At 35.7% G+C, this 21,573-nt stretch overlaps 2 protein-coding genes across 6 annotated transcripts; both read right to left on the reverse strand.

The window, feature by feature from the left end:
- Positions 1-4,222: 4,222 nt before the first annotated feature.
- LOC130413778 (troponin I, fast skeletal muscle-like) lies at positions 4,223-8,389 on the reverse strand. 4 transcript variants are annotated; one of them, XM_056739195.1, is made up of 7 exons: positions 8,141-8,389; positions 7,262-7,294; positions 6,976-7,012; positions 5,998-6,126; positions 5,333-5,422; positions 4,544-4,720; positions 4,223-4,411 (listed from the first exon to the last, which is right to left on the reverse strand). In XM_056739195.1, exons 2-7 carry the CDS (start codon positions 7,267-7,269, stop codon positions 4,322-4,324), a joined length of 531 nt encoding a protein of 176 aa, XP_056595173.1. In that variant the 5' UTR covers positions 7,270-7,294; positions 8,141-8,389; the 3' UTR covers positions 4,223-4,321. The 4 variants fall into 4 exon arrangements, with proteins under 4 accessions (XP_056595173.1, XP_056595174.1, XP_056595172.1 ...); XM_056739196.1 differs by having other exon boundaries at positions 7,262-8,389; XM_056739194.1 differs by lacking the exons at positions 7,262-7,294; positions 8,141-8,389 and having other exon boundaries at positions 6,976-7,184.
- Positions 8,390-8,821: 432 nt separating this feature from the next.
- Positions 8,822-14,060, reverse strand: LOC130414147 (troponin I, fast skeletal muscle-like). 2 transcript variants are annotated; one of them, XM_056739889.1, is made up of 7 exons: positions 13,974-14,060; positions 12,967-13,001; positions 12,842-12,878; positions 10,297-10,425; positions 9,501-9,590; positions 9,225-9,401; positions 8,822-9,079 (listed from the first exon to the last, which is right to left on the reverse strand). In XM_056739889.1, the coding sequence occupies exons 2-7, from the start codon at positions 12,972-12,974 to the stop codon at positions 8,993-8,995; spliced, it is 528 nt and encodes a 175-aa protein (XP_056595867.1). In that variant the 5' UTR covers positions 12,975-13,001; positions 13,974-14,060; the 3' UTR covers positions 8,822-8,992. The 2 variants fall into 2 exon arrangements, with proteins under 2 accessions (XP_056595867.1, XP_056595866.1); XM_056739888.1 differs by lacking the exons at positions 12,967-13,001; positions 13,974-14,060 and having other exon boundaries at positions 12,842-12,895.
- Between the last annotated feature and the right edge of the window lie 7,513 nt (positions 14,061-21,573).

Genomic DNA, 21,573 nt, shown 5'->3' on the forward strand with positions numbered 1-21,573 from the left:
TCTCTCGCGCCAACTTAAATGTCTAGAGCACAAAGGCAAGACGTCACGTACTGACAAAGAAATGCTACAATAATCTCAGTCCGGGGAGTTGTGTTCTGCAGAGGCTGTTAACCCTGCTGGGTTTTGGGAATGGGAACAGCGGGCAGGCACATTCCAATAGTCTGAGACAACAGCTCAGAGGTGATGTTGCTTTCTAATAGGCTAATCACATGCCATGTGCCTCACTTATGCAAGTTGGTGAGTGGGTGCAAATAAAATTGACGTCATTGGATGTTTACAACAAGCGTTCATTTGTTTGCTAATCAAGGCCAAACCTGTGTAAGAAATTTGGCATATTCCATTAAACCTGAATTTTGGTGGAACACAACCAAATTTGGATTGATGGAGTCTGAGAGAACAGGAGAGCATGTCAGGTTAGGGGCCTGCTTAAATTCACTGTCACATCCTTGAGTTTAGATGGAAAATGTTTAGTTTTTGGATCTTGACATGACAAGCATGGGTGTCGTTGAATTGCTAATAAAAGATAATTAAGAAAATAAACTGTGTTTACTTTAACCTCATCTTGCGATGAAGCAGCATGATTAGGTATGATTAAAATGAATTTTTTAAGGAATTTAAGGGGGAAGAGCCTGGGAAATTGTTTGAGTTTTGGGATCATAGAAAACATAGGGGGGGGGGATATTTTAACAGCTTTAGAAGCTTGTCCACCAACATCAGATATGCATATCATACGTCCCACTGACTTTTTTGTAACAACAAAGGGGTCATTTTATGAGATAAACATGTTAAGATTACATTTCCAACCAAACTCATTTTATGTAGGTACCCAGGGACATTAAACACTTTTGCTTGCTTATAGCCAGTATTGCACTTACACTGCTTTAGCGTTATGCTACATCCACACCACTAGGTGTCAGTGTTAATGTGTTAAAGGGAGACTCATCCAAAAAATTTAATTCTGTCATGAATTACTCCCCCTCCCCCTCAAATTATTGCAAATCTGAATAAATATCTTTCTTTTTTTCTGTTGAACACAAAGAAAGATATTTGTAAGAACGCTTGTAACCTAACAGTTCTTGGCCACCATTGACTGCCATAGTGGAAAGTTTATTTTATACATTTCTTTGTTCTGTTGAGCACAAAAGAAGATATGTTGAAGTATAAGCAAACATTTCTGGGATTCTTTTACCAAAGTGCCGCTGTAGGCAAGGAAATGTTGAATATTATTATTGTTCCTCGACCAACGGGCTTCTTAAAAATTAGGAAAATTCCCATGACATCAATGCCAAGGTTTTTTCCAGATTTTTTTCCAGATTGACGAGAATGCCCCCAAGTATTTATCTGTCTTTGATGGCCCGGTTTAACCCCATGTAATATTTAGTTATAGTCTGAGATTCAGTTTGAGCAATCAAAAAATATTTGTTGTTTTATCCAGAAAAAACGATTTTTTTAGCTGTCTACAAGATGTTAGACAGATAGACATTAACTAAAAAAAGTTTATTTTATTATTTTTATTTTAAATGTATTAATTGTTTGCTTGTTCATACATGATTTACCTATTTGCTTGTGTTTACAGCTTAGATAATATGTAGTAATAGTAATGTGTTTGATTTAACTAATGTTATGACTCCCAAATGTGGTAAAGAAAATATCAACCATCCCTCTAATGGCCAAATACACAAACACAGGGCAAAATTTCAGGCAGATTCCTGTGGTGCTGATGTCATCATAACTGTTTTTCATGATCTCTTTTTGTGATCCCATTAATTACAATGTCTACATGCAGGATAAAAAAAGACATTCTCATGGCCTGAACGATGGCACATATACCCGCGCACGAACGCGCTGACCATGACCAAGTGGTTTCCAAAATATCTCCAGGATATAAAACACATTAGCAGTAGATCACTTTTGGAATCTTTTGGATTACCAGTTACTGATTTTATGTGTGTGACAAATGTTGTTGACCAAATGGATTTTCATAGATTATTCTGCAGAACTTGTATGATATACATACATTTCATGATCTGGTGTCTGTATAAAAGACCAGACGGTGGAAGAGATGAAAAGTAATGTATCTCCAAAAAATGATATATTATTTATACGAATAAACATCTATTTTTATGGTATTTTTATGGTTATGGCCTAATATTATAAATGGATTATACCTCTTTAGTCTGGATTTCACAGACGGGGTTACATATTGGCTGTGTTTCTGTATGTGTGTTTGGTTAAAGACAGCTGTTTCTCATAAGTTCATGTGACTGAAAAAGCCTGCAGAGACTGCAGATATGTCATGCGATGAGTGACATAATAATGTGTCAGTTCTTCAAGGGTGTGCCATAATAAAAGCCTTGGCACCATACACAATACCTTCAGATATAAACATAAACTTTATTTTTCATTATCATACACTAATAATACATGTGAAATAGCTATTTTTAAATTGAAGTGTCGTGCTCCATGATGGCATCTTCCAAATGTTACAAGCCCTGTTTTAGGTTTCAGGGTGCCGAAGTGGCCGCGGAAATTATATGCTCTCCGCATAGTTTGGCGTCTTCTTGCGTTCAACGCTGCAGGGTCAGATATACTTAGCAGGTCCAGTCCTTTCAGTTTAACATCTGAGCTCCTTGAGAAACCCAAGAGGGACCACACAAGCTATTAAATACAAACAGCCCTGACCGTACATGGAGGCGCTGAGTAGCGTAGAACCAGGAAAAACGATTGGGTGTGAAAGTGCGAGCCTGAAATGGTTCGGACCTCATAGTGAAAGTGCTGTGGGTTCCTGGAGGAAAAAAACATGAAGTTTGTGGAGTGTGATATTCAGGAAATGGAAATGCCCAAGGTGTAAGTAAATAGAAGCAGGTTTAAGAATTAAGAGACCATTTCAGAGTCCATTTTTTGGATTTTACAGTTGACTATTTATAGGTATGTGTTTAGGTAAAATAAGAATTTTCCTTTCATTCTGTGAACTACTAACAATATTTTTACCAATTTTAAAATAAAAATATTGTTTCTTTTTGCAGTTATTTGCAGAGAATTTTAACTGGAGAAACAGGTCAAAATAACATGAAAGATGCTCTGTATTTTTCACCCTCAAATACTGCTGAGAAAACAAGTTCATATTTACTGTAAAGCAATACAAAATAAATATTTCTACATGTGTTTAGGAACAGTTAAAAAACAAATGTGATAACCTGAATTTTTAACATAGCTTTCTTGTGTCTTTTCATGCTGTCAGTCTTTCACATTGTTGTTGAATGACTTTGTTACTCCTGAGGTTTGATATTCAACAAACATTGGACTGAAATGACCACAACACATCTAAAAAAAGGATGATTAAATGAAAATTTTAAATGGTCTCTTCATTTTTTCCGTGACACTATATATGGGGACACTAGATAAATAGAGATTATTTTATACAGTAAGTACCAATAACAATATGTAGAATAATATTTTTGATAGCATATTAATTACTTAAAGAATTATAAAAAAGTATATGGAAATGTGAGTTAAAGTGATAGTTCACACAAAAATTGAAGTTCTTTCATCATTTAAGCACCCTCGTGTCATTTCAAACCTGTATGACTTTCTTATCTGCAGAACACAAAAAAAGATCTTTTGAAGAATGATGGTTTTCAAACATCTGTGGGACCCCATTTAATTCCATTTATATCAACACACAAAAACACATTTCTCAAAATATCTCCTTGTGTGTTCCACAGAAGAAAGAGTCATATGGTTTTTTTGTGTGAACAATTCCTTTAGCTTTTCTAAATAAGTCACAATAACAGAGACTGAACCAACCAAAAACTACCTTAGGTACCTTAGACTACTTTCTATATATATCGGCACTCGTTTTGTATTATTTTGTCTATTATATATATATCAATGTACCATAATACAGCAAAATACTTTTTTATTATTTTATTATTATTTTACTTATTTTTTTATGTTTCGGTAATTCAGCAGGGTTTTTTGGTAAAGCATTCCCAATATGCCTTTCGGTTCATTAAATTGATATGATCTGAATTATTTAAGATTTAAAAAAAACTTTAAAAATAGTAATAATGTGATGTTAGTTACCTGCACGCTAATGCTACAACGAAGCTGTTTAGTAAACCTTAATCATGAACAAACACACAAAGGAACATATACAAGATATATGTACACATATCTTTAATGCCAAACACTGTGACCATATAAAATGTGCAAAATATTCCAGAAGAAAAAAAGTTTTATTTAAACGGGGGAGTTCACAGGACAGAGAGATGTTGCCAGAGAAATATTAAGACATATGGAAGAATAAACATGACACGTCTTAAGCCTCAGACTCGAACATCTTCTTTCTGCCGCCCATGCCCGCCTTATCCTCAATGTTCTTACGCCAATCACCAACCTGTTCCGCGCTCTGTACAACGCAAAAACATCAGGCAATAATCAACTTGACAATGAGTCCAAATACATCATTATTGAGATTCAAATGCATTTGACGTCAGAATTGTAAAGAAAATTGCCAATAAGAAATGTTTGTGAAACTCACCTCCTCTTTGACCTCCTTCTTGACCTGTTTCAGGTTAGATCTAAGATCCATAGAGACCTTGTGCTTGGACCCCAGAAGAGCCTGAAGCATCTGGTCTGCAGACATACGCACTTTCTTCAGCGCCGGTTTCTTGAACTTGCCCTTCAGGTCGACCACCTTGATCTTCAGATCATCGATCTGAATGGATGAACAATTGGAAAGACATTGAAATGTTCTGATTTACAAAAACAAGCAATGATGGATAAATCTGGACTGAGTTTTTGAAAAACACAGAGAATGCAAGTTGTTTAAAGTGTTAACTCAAATAAAAGCTTTAACAGCAGAATGTTTCATTCTGATGTAATGATTTGTCATCAGTTGCATTAACACATTATTTTTAACGTCGCATAGTTTATTTGATAAAACATTACAATAGCAAAAATACACATATTAATAAAATGCATAGCTTGAATAGTCTGAAAGTTGATTTGAATAAAAGCGTCTGCCAAATACACTCTTAACCCAAATTGTTGACTTTACTAGAAATTTGCGTGGAAACCCGTTGCGCTAAACTATTTTAGTTTTTAGAAAGGGTTGAAACTAAACAGGTTTAGTTGAATTAACACATCATTTTAAGTTGGCAAGTCAAGTTTCCATTAGTTTCGACCTGTGTAAAAACTAAAATAGTTTAGCGCAATGGGTTTCCATGCAAATTTCTAGTAAAGTCAACAATTTGGGTTAAGAGTGTACATCATTGTAAATGTTCACATGTCATGATAGTTGTGCTGTAGTCCAGTAAAGACAATGTACCTCTTTGTTTGACTTGGCAACCTTGGCCTCCATGTCATATCTCTCCTCATCAACCTTGTCGATCTGTTGGTGCAGCTTCTTGCACAGTTCCTGAGGGGAAAAAAAACAAGACTGTTAATGCGAAATTGTGTTAATGTAGTGTATGTACACTACCCTCCAAAAGTTTAGGGTATACTTGACTTAATATGTTTCTTGATCATCTGAAGCCATGTATCTGAATGTTTGAAAAACTATTATTGCTACGCCAAGACCCATTGACCTCTATTGTATGGACACAAAACCAATGCAAGTCAATGGGGTCCAACCGTTTTCTAAAACCAACGGTTTTCTAAATATCTTCTTTTATGTTCTGAAGATTGAAGATAGAAAGTCAAACTGGTTTGAAATTATAAGTTGCATTAATAAATAATGACAGATTTTTTATTTTGAAGGTGAACTATTCCTTTAAGGATAAAGGATGGTTTTAAAATTGGTTGCATGTGAATGTAATTATGCATAACTTAATATTTGTATTAAGTATAAGCATATTTTTTCATTACAGAATAAAAATATTATTTATAGAAATGTTGTAAATATATGTGTGCATAGGCAAATAGGTTTTTAATATTAACGTCTAAATGTCATTTACAATATCTGTTCACCAAAACAATAGTTTGTACCCATACCTGCAATTCTTGTGTGGATCCTGGCAAATCCAGAGAAGGGCAGTTCTCGATCATGTAAGCCTCCTTATCGATGACAGCCTGTTTGGTTTCAGCCTCCAGCAGATTGAAGGCAATGGAAAGCACCAGGCTCTAAAAACACAGAAAAATGTTAGTTGAAAGTATTGACCTCCTGTAACTCAACTGGTTGGGTATAAAGTTAGTGATGTCAAGGTCTTGGGTTCGATTCCACATGTATGTGACCCTGGACCACAACACCAATGGTCAATTTTATCTGAAAGTTGAATCAAGAAGCCTACCATTGTTTGTTATGATAGGACAAGATACGACTATTGAAAAATCTGGAATATCAAGATATTGAGAAAATCGCCTTTGAAGTTGATAATCAGAGGCGCTGCAAAAGGTTGTTTCTTTCTTCAAACCTGTTTCTAAGAAGAAACAGGTTGGTTTTAGCACTCTCTATTGGCTTACCGCTGAAATGACATTGTGGAGAGCAGATAAACCCGAAAGCTGAAATTCTAAGCTTTACATAGAAGTCTGTAGAAGTGTTTCTGGCCATTTTTGTTCGCGATTTTGCTGCATCCATTCACAAAAATAAAGTTTTGATATATTTACGGTAGGACATCTTCATGGAACATGACCTTTACTTAATATCCTAACGATTGTTGGCATAAAAGAAAAAATTATCATTTTGACCGATACAATGCTGGCTATTGCTAAAAATTAAGAGTTTATTTCCAAAAAAAGGTTTGGATTGTGCATTCCGATAAATATCAATCAAACTGCCATAATAACTCATAATAAATACAGCTAACCAACACCATCAAACACATTAAAACTTTTTTTTTAAATCTCCTTTTGGAACGAACTCTTCAAATATACCCGTGCTACTTATGAGGTTTTATGGTCCAGGGTCATATATGCATGCAAACAGATAAGAGATAAGGTATGTAATCTTAATGTATAAAGTGTTTATCTTACCTTGAGTGTATGCCTGCGGCTGGAGGTCATCTTTTTTCTGTTTGTGTAAAGAAACATTGAACAAATTGAGGGTAATATGCAATAAAGCATGTACAACATGGCAAGTCTTAACCAAGACCTAACCATAACATTAGAACACATATTCTGGAATATAACAACCAAAACCTATTTTGTAAACAAGAGACTGAATCAAGACATGAAATGACATGGTTTTGGATAAAACTTTTCTAAAACTAAAACACAAAGAAATGACAAAAATTTACAACCAATATATCGAAACACTTACTCTGACATTTTGACGGTTTAGTGTGTCTTCACCCTGCACAGGACAGAAATTATTTATTAGATTTGACTGGAGGATTGTAAATAAATTAAGCTCAGTCCGCAAAGAGTTTAAGTTCAGCGCAACATTTGGATTTGTACCCTCTGACACTTGATTTGAGGTCACTAGGGGTCATAAAACCAGCTGTGGCAAAGAGACGCCATTAGACATTGTCAATCAAAGAAGATAATATTTAGAATTACACATCATTCATTATACTGGTCTCTGTACATGTTTAACTGGAAAGAAAATATGTTTGCATATTTCAGTACATCACTATTTACAGCAACAAACAACAATAAACACTGTACAGTTCAAAACAATGCACATTCCAGCATAAAATGAATATTTAAAACCGTTTTCTAGAGAGTAAATCCAGCTCAATAACTTATCCTTACTTAAATAAAAAATAATTTCATAAAATTTTAAAGACTTCCATTAGTCATTATAGATTGAATAAACTAACAAAACAAAACAAAAGTATCAGAAAACAAGATCCTTAATACAAAAAGTAAATTAAACACTAAAAATGCAACTTTTAACTGCTAATTCCTAACTATGTTTTAAGACACGTGACATAAATTGTATTTGCTCATTAATATCAATAGAAAAGTCTGTCTGAGCAAACAAATCTGAGTAAACAAGATCAAGCACCCCTGATGTCTGCATGTCGCTTCAGTCCTGAATTCCATGATCTCTACCTCACAAACTCATTTTTGATTTTCTTTTCTCCTTTCATATCAACATTTGCTTCTTGAATCATTTAAACCCATGCATTGATATGTTTTAGTTTTGTGTCTTTGTCTTTTACATACAGAGAGAGTTCAGAGGGTTGAAGCTCACCTATTAAGAAGAAGATGGTATCGCACACTTAGAAGAAGAAGTGGAAGACCGGTTAGCCTCAGAGACAGAAAAATTAAAGAGGATATATATGTTGTGCTCTGATGGCTCAGCAGATCTTGGGGGCCCTGTTTATGGAAGTAGATTCCACCCCAGACCAATAGGCCGGCGAGCTCCTGAAATATCTCAGGCCCTCGTAAATTTCCTTCAAGACGCTGCTCAGCTCTGTGCTGTGAACAGAAGCAGTTCTTATGAAAACAAAATGTTACAAATCAATAATCAAAGTTGAATGGCGTATAAAGATCTGTCTGAGAAACCGGAGATAATGCTACTCAATAACATGAGAAATATTTAAGTAGAATATAAAGATACTCACCATGTTGGACAAATGGGCTCAAATGGATTTGTTTCTTCTAAACGTTGTGTGTTCAGAATGTATCTGTAACACTTCGCAACTCTTTGATATGTTAAAATACAAAAAATAAACAACTAAAACGATAAATGTAGAAAAGGGAGTAATAAAAGTAAACCGTAGTCGTAAAGATGCTCTAGTGTCCCCTGGTGGTCGTATTATAGCAAGACCGCATCTTCTCAATCAAGTCACATTTATTTAATCTATAACTCAAATATCTATTCATACAAACTCCAATAATCATATAGCAGAAGAAAGTGAAACAAACAAAGTTTTTACTCAAAAGCATTCATTTAATGGCAGTGGGTCTTCAATGATACATTTCTTTTTCAAGACTATAGATATTAATGAAATTAATGCTTGTTTGAGGCAGCGTTGGCAAAAAGGTCTGTGCAGTTCTGAAGAATTCCTACGATAATGAAACAAAGAAATGTAGAAAAAAATTAGGTCTCGCCCTCAAACATCTTCTTCCTGCCGCCCATGCCGGCTTTGTCCTCAACGTTCTTACGCCAGTCGCCGACCTCTGCAGTCTGGATTACAAGAGAGAAAAATAAAGAGAAGCATGATGGTCAAACCACAAAACCAAAACAAACATTTTTTGTCAGTTCGTCTGGTCCTCCAGACTGAACTGGTTTTGTTAGAAGACGCTGTCGAACAAAATGATGGTGAACCCACCTCCTCTTTGACCTCCTTCTTGACTTGTTTCAGGTTAGATCTGAGATCCATAGAGACCTTGTGTTTGGATCCGAGCAGAGCCTGAAGCATCTGGTCTGCAGACATGCGCACTTTCCTCAAGGCGGGTTTCTTGAACTTTCCCACCAGGTCGACCACTTTGATCTTGAGATCTTCAATCTAGCCGCAGATCAAAATGGATCCAAACCCAATATATAGAATGAATATAAATATATATAAATTTGCATGTAGTGCAGTTTTATTTTTAGGGTTGAATACCTCTTTGTTGGCCTTATCCACTTTAGAGTTCATATCATATCTCTCCTCATCGATCCTGTCGATGTCCTGGTGCAGTTTCTTGCAGAGATCCTAAATAGAGATTTGTAAAACGTTAAATACCGTCCAATGAATGTTCACATAAATCACAAAACAAAGGCCCACCAAGACATTTGTGCCATGTGTTACGTGTCATAAAAACCTTTTTACATTCTATGAGTTGGATAATGACTGAATATGTTCTAAAACATGAATTGCTGTAATGAAAACATTTGTGGAAAATTGCTCCAGCATCCAACAATGAACATTATTGCAACAACTGCAAAAAAGTTTATTTTACTTAGTATTTTTGTCTTGTTTTGCAGTACAAATATCCACACATTTTTAAATCGAGATACATTGTAGAAGCAAAATGACCTAATATATAAAGTCTTGTTTTCTTGAAAAAAAAAAATCTATACTTAAAACAACCAAAATGTCTGCCAGTAGGGTGAGAAAAATATACTTGAATTAAGTACTTAAAAAAAGAAGTAAAACAATATTATATATATGATATTATACTATACAAATATTTTCTTGTTTTTAATGTATACCTAATATATTATATATAATTAATACAGTATATACTTATATATTTTTTTTAGTTAATATCAAAGGGCACATTTCCTTGTTGCATAGGTATATCCTGATATCATCACAGTCTTGGGGATGTCCACGTGCTATAAGTCCATGTAAAGCCTTATTTGCTGGGATTGTGTGATGTATTTGCCATTATGAATGTGTATAATAGATGTCAGACCTGCAGTTCCGGTGCAGATCCGGGCAGGGATAGTGGAGGACAGTGTTCAGCCATGTAGTTCTGTTTATCTGTAATGAGTTGAGCTGCTTCTTTCTCTAGCAAGTTCTTTGCGATGGACAGCAACAAACTCTGTATGAAAGACAACATATTTGAATTGCAGTGTTGTGCTTAAACCCAGTATATTCTATATTTACTTATATTAAAAATCACAATGTTTTAGAGAGGACATGACAACAGGCTTTTGCCTTTTTTAAAACCGCCGACAGGCAAAAGTTACCGTCTTACCCCTGTTCCAGCGACTGGCAGCGACATGCTTTTATTTATTTTATTGGTAGCTTTGTGACATCCGACGACACGAGTGACAGTGAAGGTTGGCAACTGGAAGCGGGTGTGTATAGCTACACAACAACGTTAAGAATTGCCAAAGATAATATATATATTAACAAGATGCGCCACTAATAAATGGAGACGAAGAAGAAAGCCTCGCCTTCCAGTAGAACTTTCCAATCATCATAAAGACTCTAAAGACTCGATTCTCTGGGGGGGGGCTTTTGTGAGGCGCTTGCTTGCCTGTCCATATGCGCAGTAGATGAAGTTACATAGTTCAAGGTGATTTTTAACACAATTAAAGCACATGTTCACACTTGACTTCTTTTTTGAAGCTTCTAGTGTCTGTTTTACATTATAATCCTATGGAGTAAACCGTGTTTTCAAAAAATTCCTGGATTCGCAGCTCAGTACGTCTTTTGAGGTTAAAAAAAGTTCAACTTTTTATTTAAGTCATGCGCCTTTTTCACACTTAACCAATGACAGAGACCTGTCGTTTCCATAAATATTGCAAGGAACATGATTGGGCGAGTAGGATCAAGCTCGAAAAAATTAAATGGCTGCCGAAACGTCCGAGGGAGCACAGATATATATATATAACTGTAAGTTTAATTTTCACTTTCCATAACTTCTGATTGCATTTCTAGTGATACATTTGTATTGTAGTTTTTAAATATGTGATTGGTTATTACAAAGAAGCTCTCTGTTTATAATTCATATAGAATCCGTTAAGCTGCCTATGAAGCCTGTCTCTCTAAGCTGCTTTCGTTGACAAATGCTATCTTTGAACATTGCCGGCTGTCATTTGCAACAACAACGCTGCAAGCTTTTTTTAACTGAAAAAGCGGCATTGTCAAGTTTCTCTTGTCAAAAAAGAAGTCAAATGTGAACAGGGCCTAAGCTTAGCAAACCAAAGTTACGGTACAGTCCATATCAGGTTTAATTATATATATACATAGGGATATATGCTATTTAATTGTAATTGTTTCAAATGACGACTTCTGTAAACAGTCTTTGGAATTGCTCAATGTTTTGCAAATGATGAGCGAGTTTCGGGAGAGTCTACCAATGGGAGTAAAGCAATGAAGCTCACATCATCATCTCTCGTCAGTTACTACAGCGTTTGTTTATAACTGTTTCTAGTGCAACCAAAACTAGTAACGCCCTGCTCTTTGCAAGAGGAGGCTGGAATCTGCTCTAACCCAGATCGTTTGTTTGCTGCAATATGCTGTGATTGTTGCCAACTGGCAACCGAGCTGTCGAAATACACTAGTGGGTAAATCGTCGGTGGGCGGGGTCACACGTACCAAAACAAAAACAGACATTCCAGGTATCGTTTTGATTTATAACAGTAAAATTATAACATACGGCTCCTTTAAAAAGTTTCCTTACAGTGATTACATAGAATAACCATTTACTCCAAAGTTCTTATAGAACCTTTACTTTTTTATAGTCTTAAGAACCTTTATTCACTACAGAGACATTTTGTGAAACACAAAGGTTATACTCTTCGGAGGTTCTGTATGGTATCATTTAGCTAAAAATATTTCATTTTGAAGCACTTTTTTTGTAGAGGATGGCACTTTTTTTTGCTTTTGGGAGAATTTAATTGGTCAAAATCTGTATAGTGGAGTATGAGTCATCATTATTTTGGTCAGTTTTCCCAAAAGATCAAAATGTAAAAGGCGAATGTTAACAATATTTAGGATTACTCTAGCATTGATGGTTAATATACATGGACTAAAACCTAGAAAACTTCATTACATTTTTTTAAATAAGCTTTTCTGTAGCTCAGTGGTAAGATGATAACATTAGCAACGGCGGGTCTTGGGTTCGTTCCCAGGGGATTGCACATATTTAGAAACAAATGTATAGGATAATGCAATGTAAGGATAAACTTTGGAGAAAAACGTCTACCAAATGTGTAAATGTAAATAACAAGATCTTTAAACACATGCTTTGTGGTTGAATACAAGTTACTTTTTGACAACATCTGTGGTATGAAAAACAATCATAGTGGGCATGTAAAAATGACTTTCTATGGTATCCAAGCGCATGTATTTTTAAAAAATTCAGACGTCTCAGAGAAATTTTCTTGCACTTGTATCTTCATTTTTTTATTTTTTCAACCTTCAAGTTCTGTAAATCTATAGCACAGACTAAACTTTTGGTTCTTAATGTCCCTTAAAGCAATCCTTACTTTATTTATTTATTTTACCTTGAGATTAAGCCGGCGACTCGATGTCATCTTTTTTCTGTGACGAGATAACATAGAAATTAATTACAAATAAACAGGAAGATTTTTGCATAGGTAATGCACAATGGAGAATATTGTCTACTCACTCAGACATGTTGGCCACCTATAATTCCCTCACCACCTATGGAAAGTTTAAAATCAGAAAGTGAGTTTCAGCACGTTAAAACACTTAATTTGCTTTTAAAACAATTTAAAAAAGGTATATATGTAGGCTTGCTATGGCAGATCCATTACAAGCATGTTATGAGATGGGCTATATATCCTGCAATCCTAATTCAAGACTACTACTTGGAATCAAATTGGATCTCTGTTTGTTAAGATGCCCACTGCAAGTGGGTGGGGTGTGAATTTCACCCTTGATATTGAGTATCATATTTTACAGCTTCTGGAACAATCTGGACCTTCTGAAACCATGTCTACTGACAGCTGTATCGATCATCACTGATATCTTATTCTGTTGTTTAACATGCCTTTACATTAATATACACATTCAAACACACTCCAATAGTGATATCTGGAGAGGGATCAAATTCTACAAATTTGGAATATTTTAAACATATGTATTGATGGTATAAGCACAAAATGTATTAGTTAAGGTAGATACAGTATATAATTCTGTCACCAGCTAGAAGGACGTTTTAGCAATCATGCTCATGCCAGTCACTTCAAATATAACATTTTGTGCCAAGGTACCATAATGTGCATCAGAAGGTTTAACACATCCTAAAGCTGCATACAATAATTCAGCAGCGAGAAAAGAAAAATGGCAGGAATAACAATTAGGTAAGCTAACATGAATGCAAGTGCAATGCATTTTTTATATTATTACACATATTTATACATTTAACATATATAAATTATAAATAAAAATACAAAATAAACAATTTTGTCTTGAAGCATGCTAAATGCTGATCTAGCTGTGCCTATTTAATATAATAATTGCAAACTGCTTACTGAAATACATTGAGTGTGAAGTCGTCTTAAATAATAATAATAACAAATCCTTTTTAGAATTTCCATTTGAATTCAAGCAGCAAAAATGCTTAAGAATAATAAAAGGGGAAAAAAACGAAATAATAAACATTCTTCTCACCTATATGAGAATATAAAGCAGTGGTTCAGACCGGAAAGAAGAAAGTACTAGCAGAAGGACTGTGCTCAAATGCACGTATTTAAGCCTGGCATCATCACACCTCTCCCCTCTTTATGGTAAGGCACTAAACACAGTTGGCTTGCCAGTCTCTCGAAATATCCTCTTCTAATGTCTGCCAATTACGCTCCTTAAAATAGACTAATGAGAATAACACAATTTCCAGATGTCTGTAAAATAATACTATCACAACCCATTTGATCAAATATGGACCACAAGAAACGTATCTACCACAAAAAATATATATGATGCTGGAAAACATCACGTTGTTGTTGTGAGTTTGCTTCGCAGGGTGTTTTGTTTTAAAACCCCTGATAGACTGAACATAATCATATGATCAAGTGTCTGGTACTAGTGGAGACAATCTTGGAGATTTAAAGAGGCGTGTCTTTGCTTCGACTAAACATGATCCTTCTGTCATAAGTCGTGAGGTCAGCAGTGGGACGAATAAACATAAGATCATTTACAAATACTAAAACAGTTTTCAAGTTAGTGGTGTACTATTTTCAGCTCATCAAGACTAGGTGTACAGCAATGGAAAAACTTAAGAGACCTTTTAAATTTGTTATTTCAAATTAGCATTTCTAATTGTATTGTGGTAATTCCAGTCCAGTGTCTGTTGAATTTCCAAAAAATCAAACCTCAGGAGTGACAAAGTCATCCAACAGTTGTGTGATAGACAGACAGCATGGAAAAACACATAGAAAATAAAATTTGTGCTTTCCTAAATACATGTACAAATATGACTGTTGTATTGCTTAAAAGTGAATCTGAACTTTTTATTTGAGGTATTAGATGTCTGAAAAAATACAGAGCATATTTTCTGTTATTTGTCACCCGTTTCTCCAGTTTTAATTTTTCAAATGTATTGTAATCAAGTCACTTTTTTATGATGTCACTGAAGTGGTTATTATGTTCAGATGCTTTAATAATCAGTGGAAATCACAGACTCAAAATGTCAACACAAAACCCTGTTTACGATCCGTTGTTCTCTTCAAATGTGACATTTTTAATAAATTATGATCTCCAATCATAAAACATGCCGGACACAGCTTCATACATCCCGAATTGGTTGGATCTAGAAAAGTGGACCTTCCATTTTGATTTTGGGCAAGACTTAAATGTGAGTTTGCTGTAAACAAAGCCTAAGTAGGTATAGGGGTGGGAATTTTTTATCAAATTTAATTTTGAGTACTGAACACTACTACTAGTGCTACGTACTGATAAATTGGGGGCGGGGTATGTCCGACATGGTGAAAATGAAAAGATGTTGATAAAACTATGACAAGATTGAGTTAATTATTAAATCAACACTGTTCGATTATTAAAAAACACTATCAATGTTGATGAAAAATACAGCAAACATTTAATAAGAAATATCACTGCCCTTTCGCATTTCTGTCTGTCAGTGTCTGACAATAAAGTCTCTTATGCTTGTCTGACTTGTCTGTCTGAAAGCAGTGGTCTCACCTGACACCTGAACTGACATGCACTGTCGGATCTAGAGGTGGGGCCAGAGGGGCACATTTTAAATCTTAGTAGTCCCTGAAAAGTGCCCCTGTCCTCTGAGGGCCTGCATACCCTACACCTGATATGCGTTTTGGTCGATCGTATCACAAGTGGATGAAACTGAATGCAGGTGTAAACGGGGGATGAAACGTTTTGAGCTTGTCGACTTTGCGTTTATGGTGCACCCACAAAAGAACGCCTACTCTGAAGCGCTAGCCAGACAGGATTTAAAGGGGTCATATGACAAGGCTAAAATTAATAGTATTGTTTGTTTTAGATTTATGCAATCTGTATATACGATTTAAGGTATGTTCTAACAGTGCATGTTTGTATCTCCTCTTTGCCCCACCTCTCTGATACGCTAGAATTTTTAACAAAGACCATCGCTCTGAAAAGGGAGGTGTGGTATGATCGGTCTGAAAGGGGCCATGGGAAGGGATTGAAGAAAATAATTTCATTTGAAAAATGTATATAGACCCAAACAATCATTGTCTTCATCATTGATAGTTGTTGTTGTGTCTGAGTACTCGTACCCATCCCTATAAGTAGGTAACTGTTATTTGGACATATGACTGATTACAGTTATATGATGGGGTTATTTCTTATTCAGTACTTGAAGTGGGCCGTTAAGCTGTCTATTTTAATCTTTAGCGTACCTTCACTTTTACTTGTGTACCTGCAGTTCTCATATGTTTGCCGGTAAGTTACTTTGTCACTCCGAGTCAAAGCATCATTGTATGGGTGATTAATAGTGATGACACTTAATCATAGGAGTGCTTGTGCTACGTTCTAGACAACTGGTATTCCGGATATTTCCACCTTAAATCCAGAAAGAAATGTCTGGAACGGCAATCGAAGTCAGACATTGGACCTCTGAACTCTCAGATCAGGGAGACGCTTTATTTTAGGTCAGGCACAGGATGTTTCCAATTCCAGTGAGATTAGCGCGGAGCCAGAGATACTCTTATTACAGGGAGATGGAAGGGTCTGTACTTAGAGTTGGAGAAATTGTAACGCTAAAAATTTCCATTGACACTCCTTAAAAAGCTAGAGCCAAGGTGTTGGCATTAGCTGTAATGCTTTTTTGGTTAAAAGATTGCAGGCATTCCCTCTAGTGTCTTTGGCACGGAGGTACCCAATTTCAACAGATTGACCAATCAAACAGGGTTTACGGAATTCTAGCCAATCAAACAACCCGGTATCCCACCAAAGCGTGTAAAAGACACGCTGGTCCACTTGAAAATGCGTGTCAGTGTCACACTTTGCATCCATTAGGCATGAACTTGACATGCTCAGTTATTTTCACTTGTTAAACGTTTTATTCATTTTATAAATACGTATTATTTGTACTTAAATATAAAATAATAGATATTTTAGATGACTTAAGCCCACTCCTACCCTTAACCTACCCCCTCCCAACGATAAAAAACATGCAACAAGCAAATAGAAGTCAGCCACGGGCATTTACTAAAACACACATCAAAAAACTGTACAAAAACATTAAGAACAAGTCGCGTTGCATTCCAAGTCTTTTATAGTCATACGATATCATACACATTAGGTTTTAATCACACACGACGGCTCTCGACGGGACAAGCTCGCTCCGGGGACGCACAATCAGTGCAGTATGCACCCAGGCTGCTTCCAAATACCCCCACTTGTGGTCTTTGCCATTTTAAAGCGCATGCACGCGACAGGAAAGAAGAGCGCAAGTGTGTTCAATGTCTTAAAAATGCCAAAGGGCAGTGCACTAAACCCACCCTAGCTTGACTTCCGCTCTGGAGCGGTATTAAGGCTAAGCGTATCCCATCATGCATCATGTTCTGGATGTGAATCATGAGACTTTTTGCTCGGATCTCGTGAGATGTTGCGCAAAGCTTTCTAGTGTGTGTTATACTACTACTTTTTAAGGTTATATCTTTATTTATTCTATGTTTGGTAAACATGTGCTTTTCTTTTTCTTTTATTTTTCATGCAATACAAATAAAGTGCTATAACTGCTAAAATGCATCTAAAGGGTGCCCATAAAAAAGGAATAAACAGATATAAAATACCATGTGTATACTTATTATATTATAAGTTATAAAAACATTAGAAAGCCCAATTCTATGACGCTCGGATTGTATTGTTTCTTTCCTGACCAAGCTCACAGACCGTGACATCGTGCGTGTGAATTGCGCGTGGAGACGGTCGTTCGTCTAACGTGTCTGCCTTGACTAATTTTAAATAACGCACATAGGCTACACAGATATGTGTACAGCTACTTGTAGCCTATGATGGGCTTGTTTTATTTGAGACACACTGTTCATAAGGTGTGGGATAGAAGATTTGATCATAAAAGCTATTATTAAATTAGATTCAATATTTTTAACAGTAGATAGAACATAGGCCTATATTTATAACATCGTTGAAGAATATCAAGAAAATACTATTAAGGGCTGTAAAAAACTACTTTACCAATAGAAAAAGCTTTAAATGTATTTTACAATATTAATTATGTGCAAGCATGATAGGAAATATACAATAACAAATTAAAAGTAATGTCTAGAATAGAATGGATGCATTACTTGTGTTCTGAATGTCTACTTTATAAAAAAATATTAGATGCAATCTAGCAAGCTAACTCATCTAAACCAAGTGGTCAATACCGAAATGAAATATATACAACAATATATTTAATACCCACACAACTGCTCTACTTAAAATTGTTTTGCTATGGTGATGTTTGGAACCATTATTTCATTGAATGCCATTCATTAACAACTTGTTTCTTTACAGGCATTCTGATTTTCTAATGAATTTGTTTAAAGCTAAATAATACTTATTACAGGTATAGGCTACATAAAAACAACTATTTAAAAATTATTTTTCCCCCTCTGTATTTTCCTCAATTTATTTGTCTCACCTGCCATTTGTTTTCATGATATTTAAAAGATATTTTGCAAATTTGGTTAGTCAGAATTGAAACATGTGAATTTCAAGTGTTTGTGTTATGAATAGAAATATAGGTAAATGTATTTGCTATTGTTGGTTCCCACGACATGCTACATTTTAATAATTTAATGACAACAAAAAGTTCTTTGCTTTAAATGATCACAATCCAAACACAAAACTGTAGCTTAATATAATAATAGCATAATCATTTATTAAATGTGGTTGTCGTCTGAGGTAGTTTCTGCTCCATTGTTCAGTTGTTCAGCCGGAAAATATAAACAAAACGGATCCGAGCTCTGGAGTATTCAGTCATCAGTTCTTCAAGCAAGAGAAATGTAAAAACAGACCCGCTCTTATTTATAATAGGTGAACAACAATACAATAAGCTACAAAATGAACTAACATCATAACATAGGAAGTTTGTCAGTACAATAGACTTGAGAATGGATTACTTTGATAACCTGCAGACATTATGAGTAAAATAGCCTTGTTATAAACATGGTATTCTACAGACATTAGCTGACATCTATCTATCTAAAGCCCAAAACACAAATGGCGCATAAAGTAAAGTACTGTCAATTACATAACACTGTACATCCTCTTTTTAAGTGTGAATGGCTTCTACACTAATACCAGCTTTTTTTCAGGCAGCACAGAAGGGGTTAACAAAAGATAGATTTATTAAACAAAATAGGAACAAAACAAAAGCCCACAATGGGGTAACAAGGAATTCTAATAACTAAATAATAATGTACCAAAACGAGAAGTGATACAGCACATTAGACGGTAAGACTACAAAACGAACTGGCACAGGACAATAGACATGAGGACTCTATAAAGGGGAACTAACACAGGATAATTTACAATAACAGGTGTGGGTCATGAAACACTGAAGGAGTGCTAAACGAGATAACAAGGGGGGGGGACATAGACGAGACCAGAGAGACAGCATGGCAGGTCAAAACATGTCATGTCTCTCTCTACACTTAACACAAGGGATCTGCCACGATTCTGCCACTAGACTAGAAAACCATGACCAAGGAGGTAAGATATTGACACTATGAAGCCCACAGACCAGGTCCAACTAAGCCTGATGATCTTTCATGTACCACCGGGATATCGGAGGCCAACAGTCCCAGTTCACCTTGCCGAATTTTTTGTTTTGTTTTTTTAATTCAGTCATACCTTTATTTGACTTATAAATATAATTTTTCCAAAGATGCAGAACCTTGAATATAATACACAATATCGTAAGGAAATCTGCATTTAAACACGTAAGCCTTCATTTCCAAAGCAAATGTATACTGTCGATAATTGCTTATCTCAAAAACTGTTAATGCTTTTGAGCCCTTAAAGGAGAGGTTGTTCGAATGGTTTCACTAGATGTTAAATAAGTCTCTGGTGTCCCCAGAGTGTGTTTGTGAAGTTTTAGCAAAATAAACACCACAGATCTTTTAATATACCATGCGCTGCATCTCCACTTTTGCATGTGAGGAGAAACTCGCTGTTTTGGTGTTTGTGTCTCTTCAAATGCAAGAGAGCTGCTAGTCTCCGCCCCCTTTTCAGCACAAAACAATAAAGTATGGTCACATAAAGCGAACGAGAAACAAGTTCTCGACTTTGAACACGAAACACATTGTTTTCGATAAGCACACCTGTTTCCCCGGGGGCCATTCTCGAAGCCCCTACGGTCCCTGTTGGGAGAGACAACCGCGTCGCGTGTTTACAAACCAATCAAACAGTTTTCTGAAGTGAAGATACTCAAGACAAACGCATGCTATTTCTCTAAATTAAATTAACGTTACACAGAACAATCCCGTCGCATGTTTACAAGCCACACACATTGCTTTCTAATAGTGAACGGACAAACGTGTCACTGACATTTTATCTACTTTTAAGTTACTGCAGGTCCCTGGGGTTTTACTTAAAAAATACCGGTACTTACAATGTCTTTATTTGCAGTTTTGCCTCGAGCAGTGTGGATGATTTCCATTGAAAACTAAAAAAATCCATCGCTCTCTTGTCTCCCGTAAGGCTGGGGAAATTGTTCTGTGCAGCCAACAACACAACAGTTTGTAAGATTTGCTAATTTTGCATGGTGTTGGAACTTCACACATGTGAAAACAACAATGGCGATGGCGCAATGGGTGGACACATTCAGAACAACGGGCGGAAATATTATAATAAGAACAGCTACTTACGTCATTAAGAGCGCGATTTTTGAAGCGCTCGTTTTCTCAAAAGCTTGCAGAGCCCAAATAAAAAAAGTTAATGATTTGTCTTTTTTCACGTTATCTGAGTTGGCAGGTGCACTAGAGACCCGAATGTAGCATTTTAACACGGAAAAGGTCTGTTTGTCATGAAATGACCCCTTAAATGCATAAAAAACAAGACTACTGGAACGTCCTACAAGTTTATCACATAGTGCGCTTTGATAATGAGTAATGAAGTTCTATGCTACCATCTACTGTTAGATTATCTTAAAACTTTTAGTTTTACAAAGGGGGTAACCTTTGAAATATATCTACGTCTAAGGAAAATATATATTTTTATCATCACAAAAGAATATACGTCATTCGCCCTGGTAACGTTACTCCACCCTCATACATGCGTACCATGTTCACGCATAGAGAAGGCAGAGCGTGACACTAGCCAGGTTTCACTTATAGTTTTGCGCAAAATTTTAAGCGATGTTTTCTAGATGTCGATTAAAAGAATATCGCGGAATGACTGCGTTTCCATTAAATGATGTTATGCGATTAAAGTGTATTTTGATTCTTTTGATGGCAGGTTGCAAACAAATTTTAGTGCATAGTGTCTGTTACACTCTCTGGCGTGGTACTGGGTTGAATCAAATTTCAGCATTTCAGCCAATAAAACGCTCCGTGTATCATCTGATCATTTGATTATTCCATTCAATACAAACGGGAAAAGAAAAAAAGTGTCGATATTTTGTTTTTTCGTTTTTCTTTATGCACATTTTTTCGGGAAAACGACGTTTTTCTTATTATTTTTAGCTTGAAACGGGAAATCCAATAAATAAATAAACCAAATCAAAATAACCACCCGAATAACTGTTTTTTCATTTTTAGGTGATATC

This window comes from Triplophysa dalaica, chromosome 24, assembly GCF_015846415.1.
Source record: "Triplophysa dalaica isolate WHDGS20190420 chromosome 24, ASM1584641v1, whole genome shotgun sequence".
Taxonomy (NCBI): domain Eukaryota; kingdom Metazoa; phylum Chordata; class Actinopteri; order Cypriniformes; family Nemacheilidae; genus Triplophysa; species Triplophysa dalaica.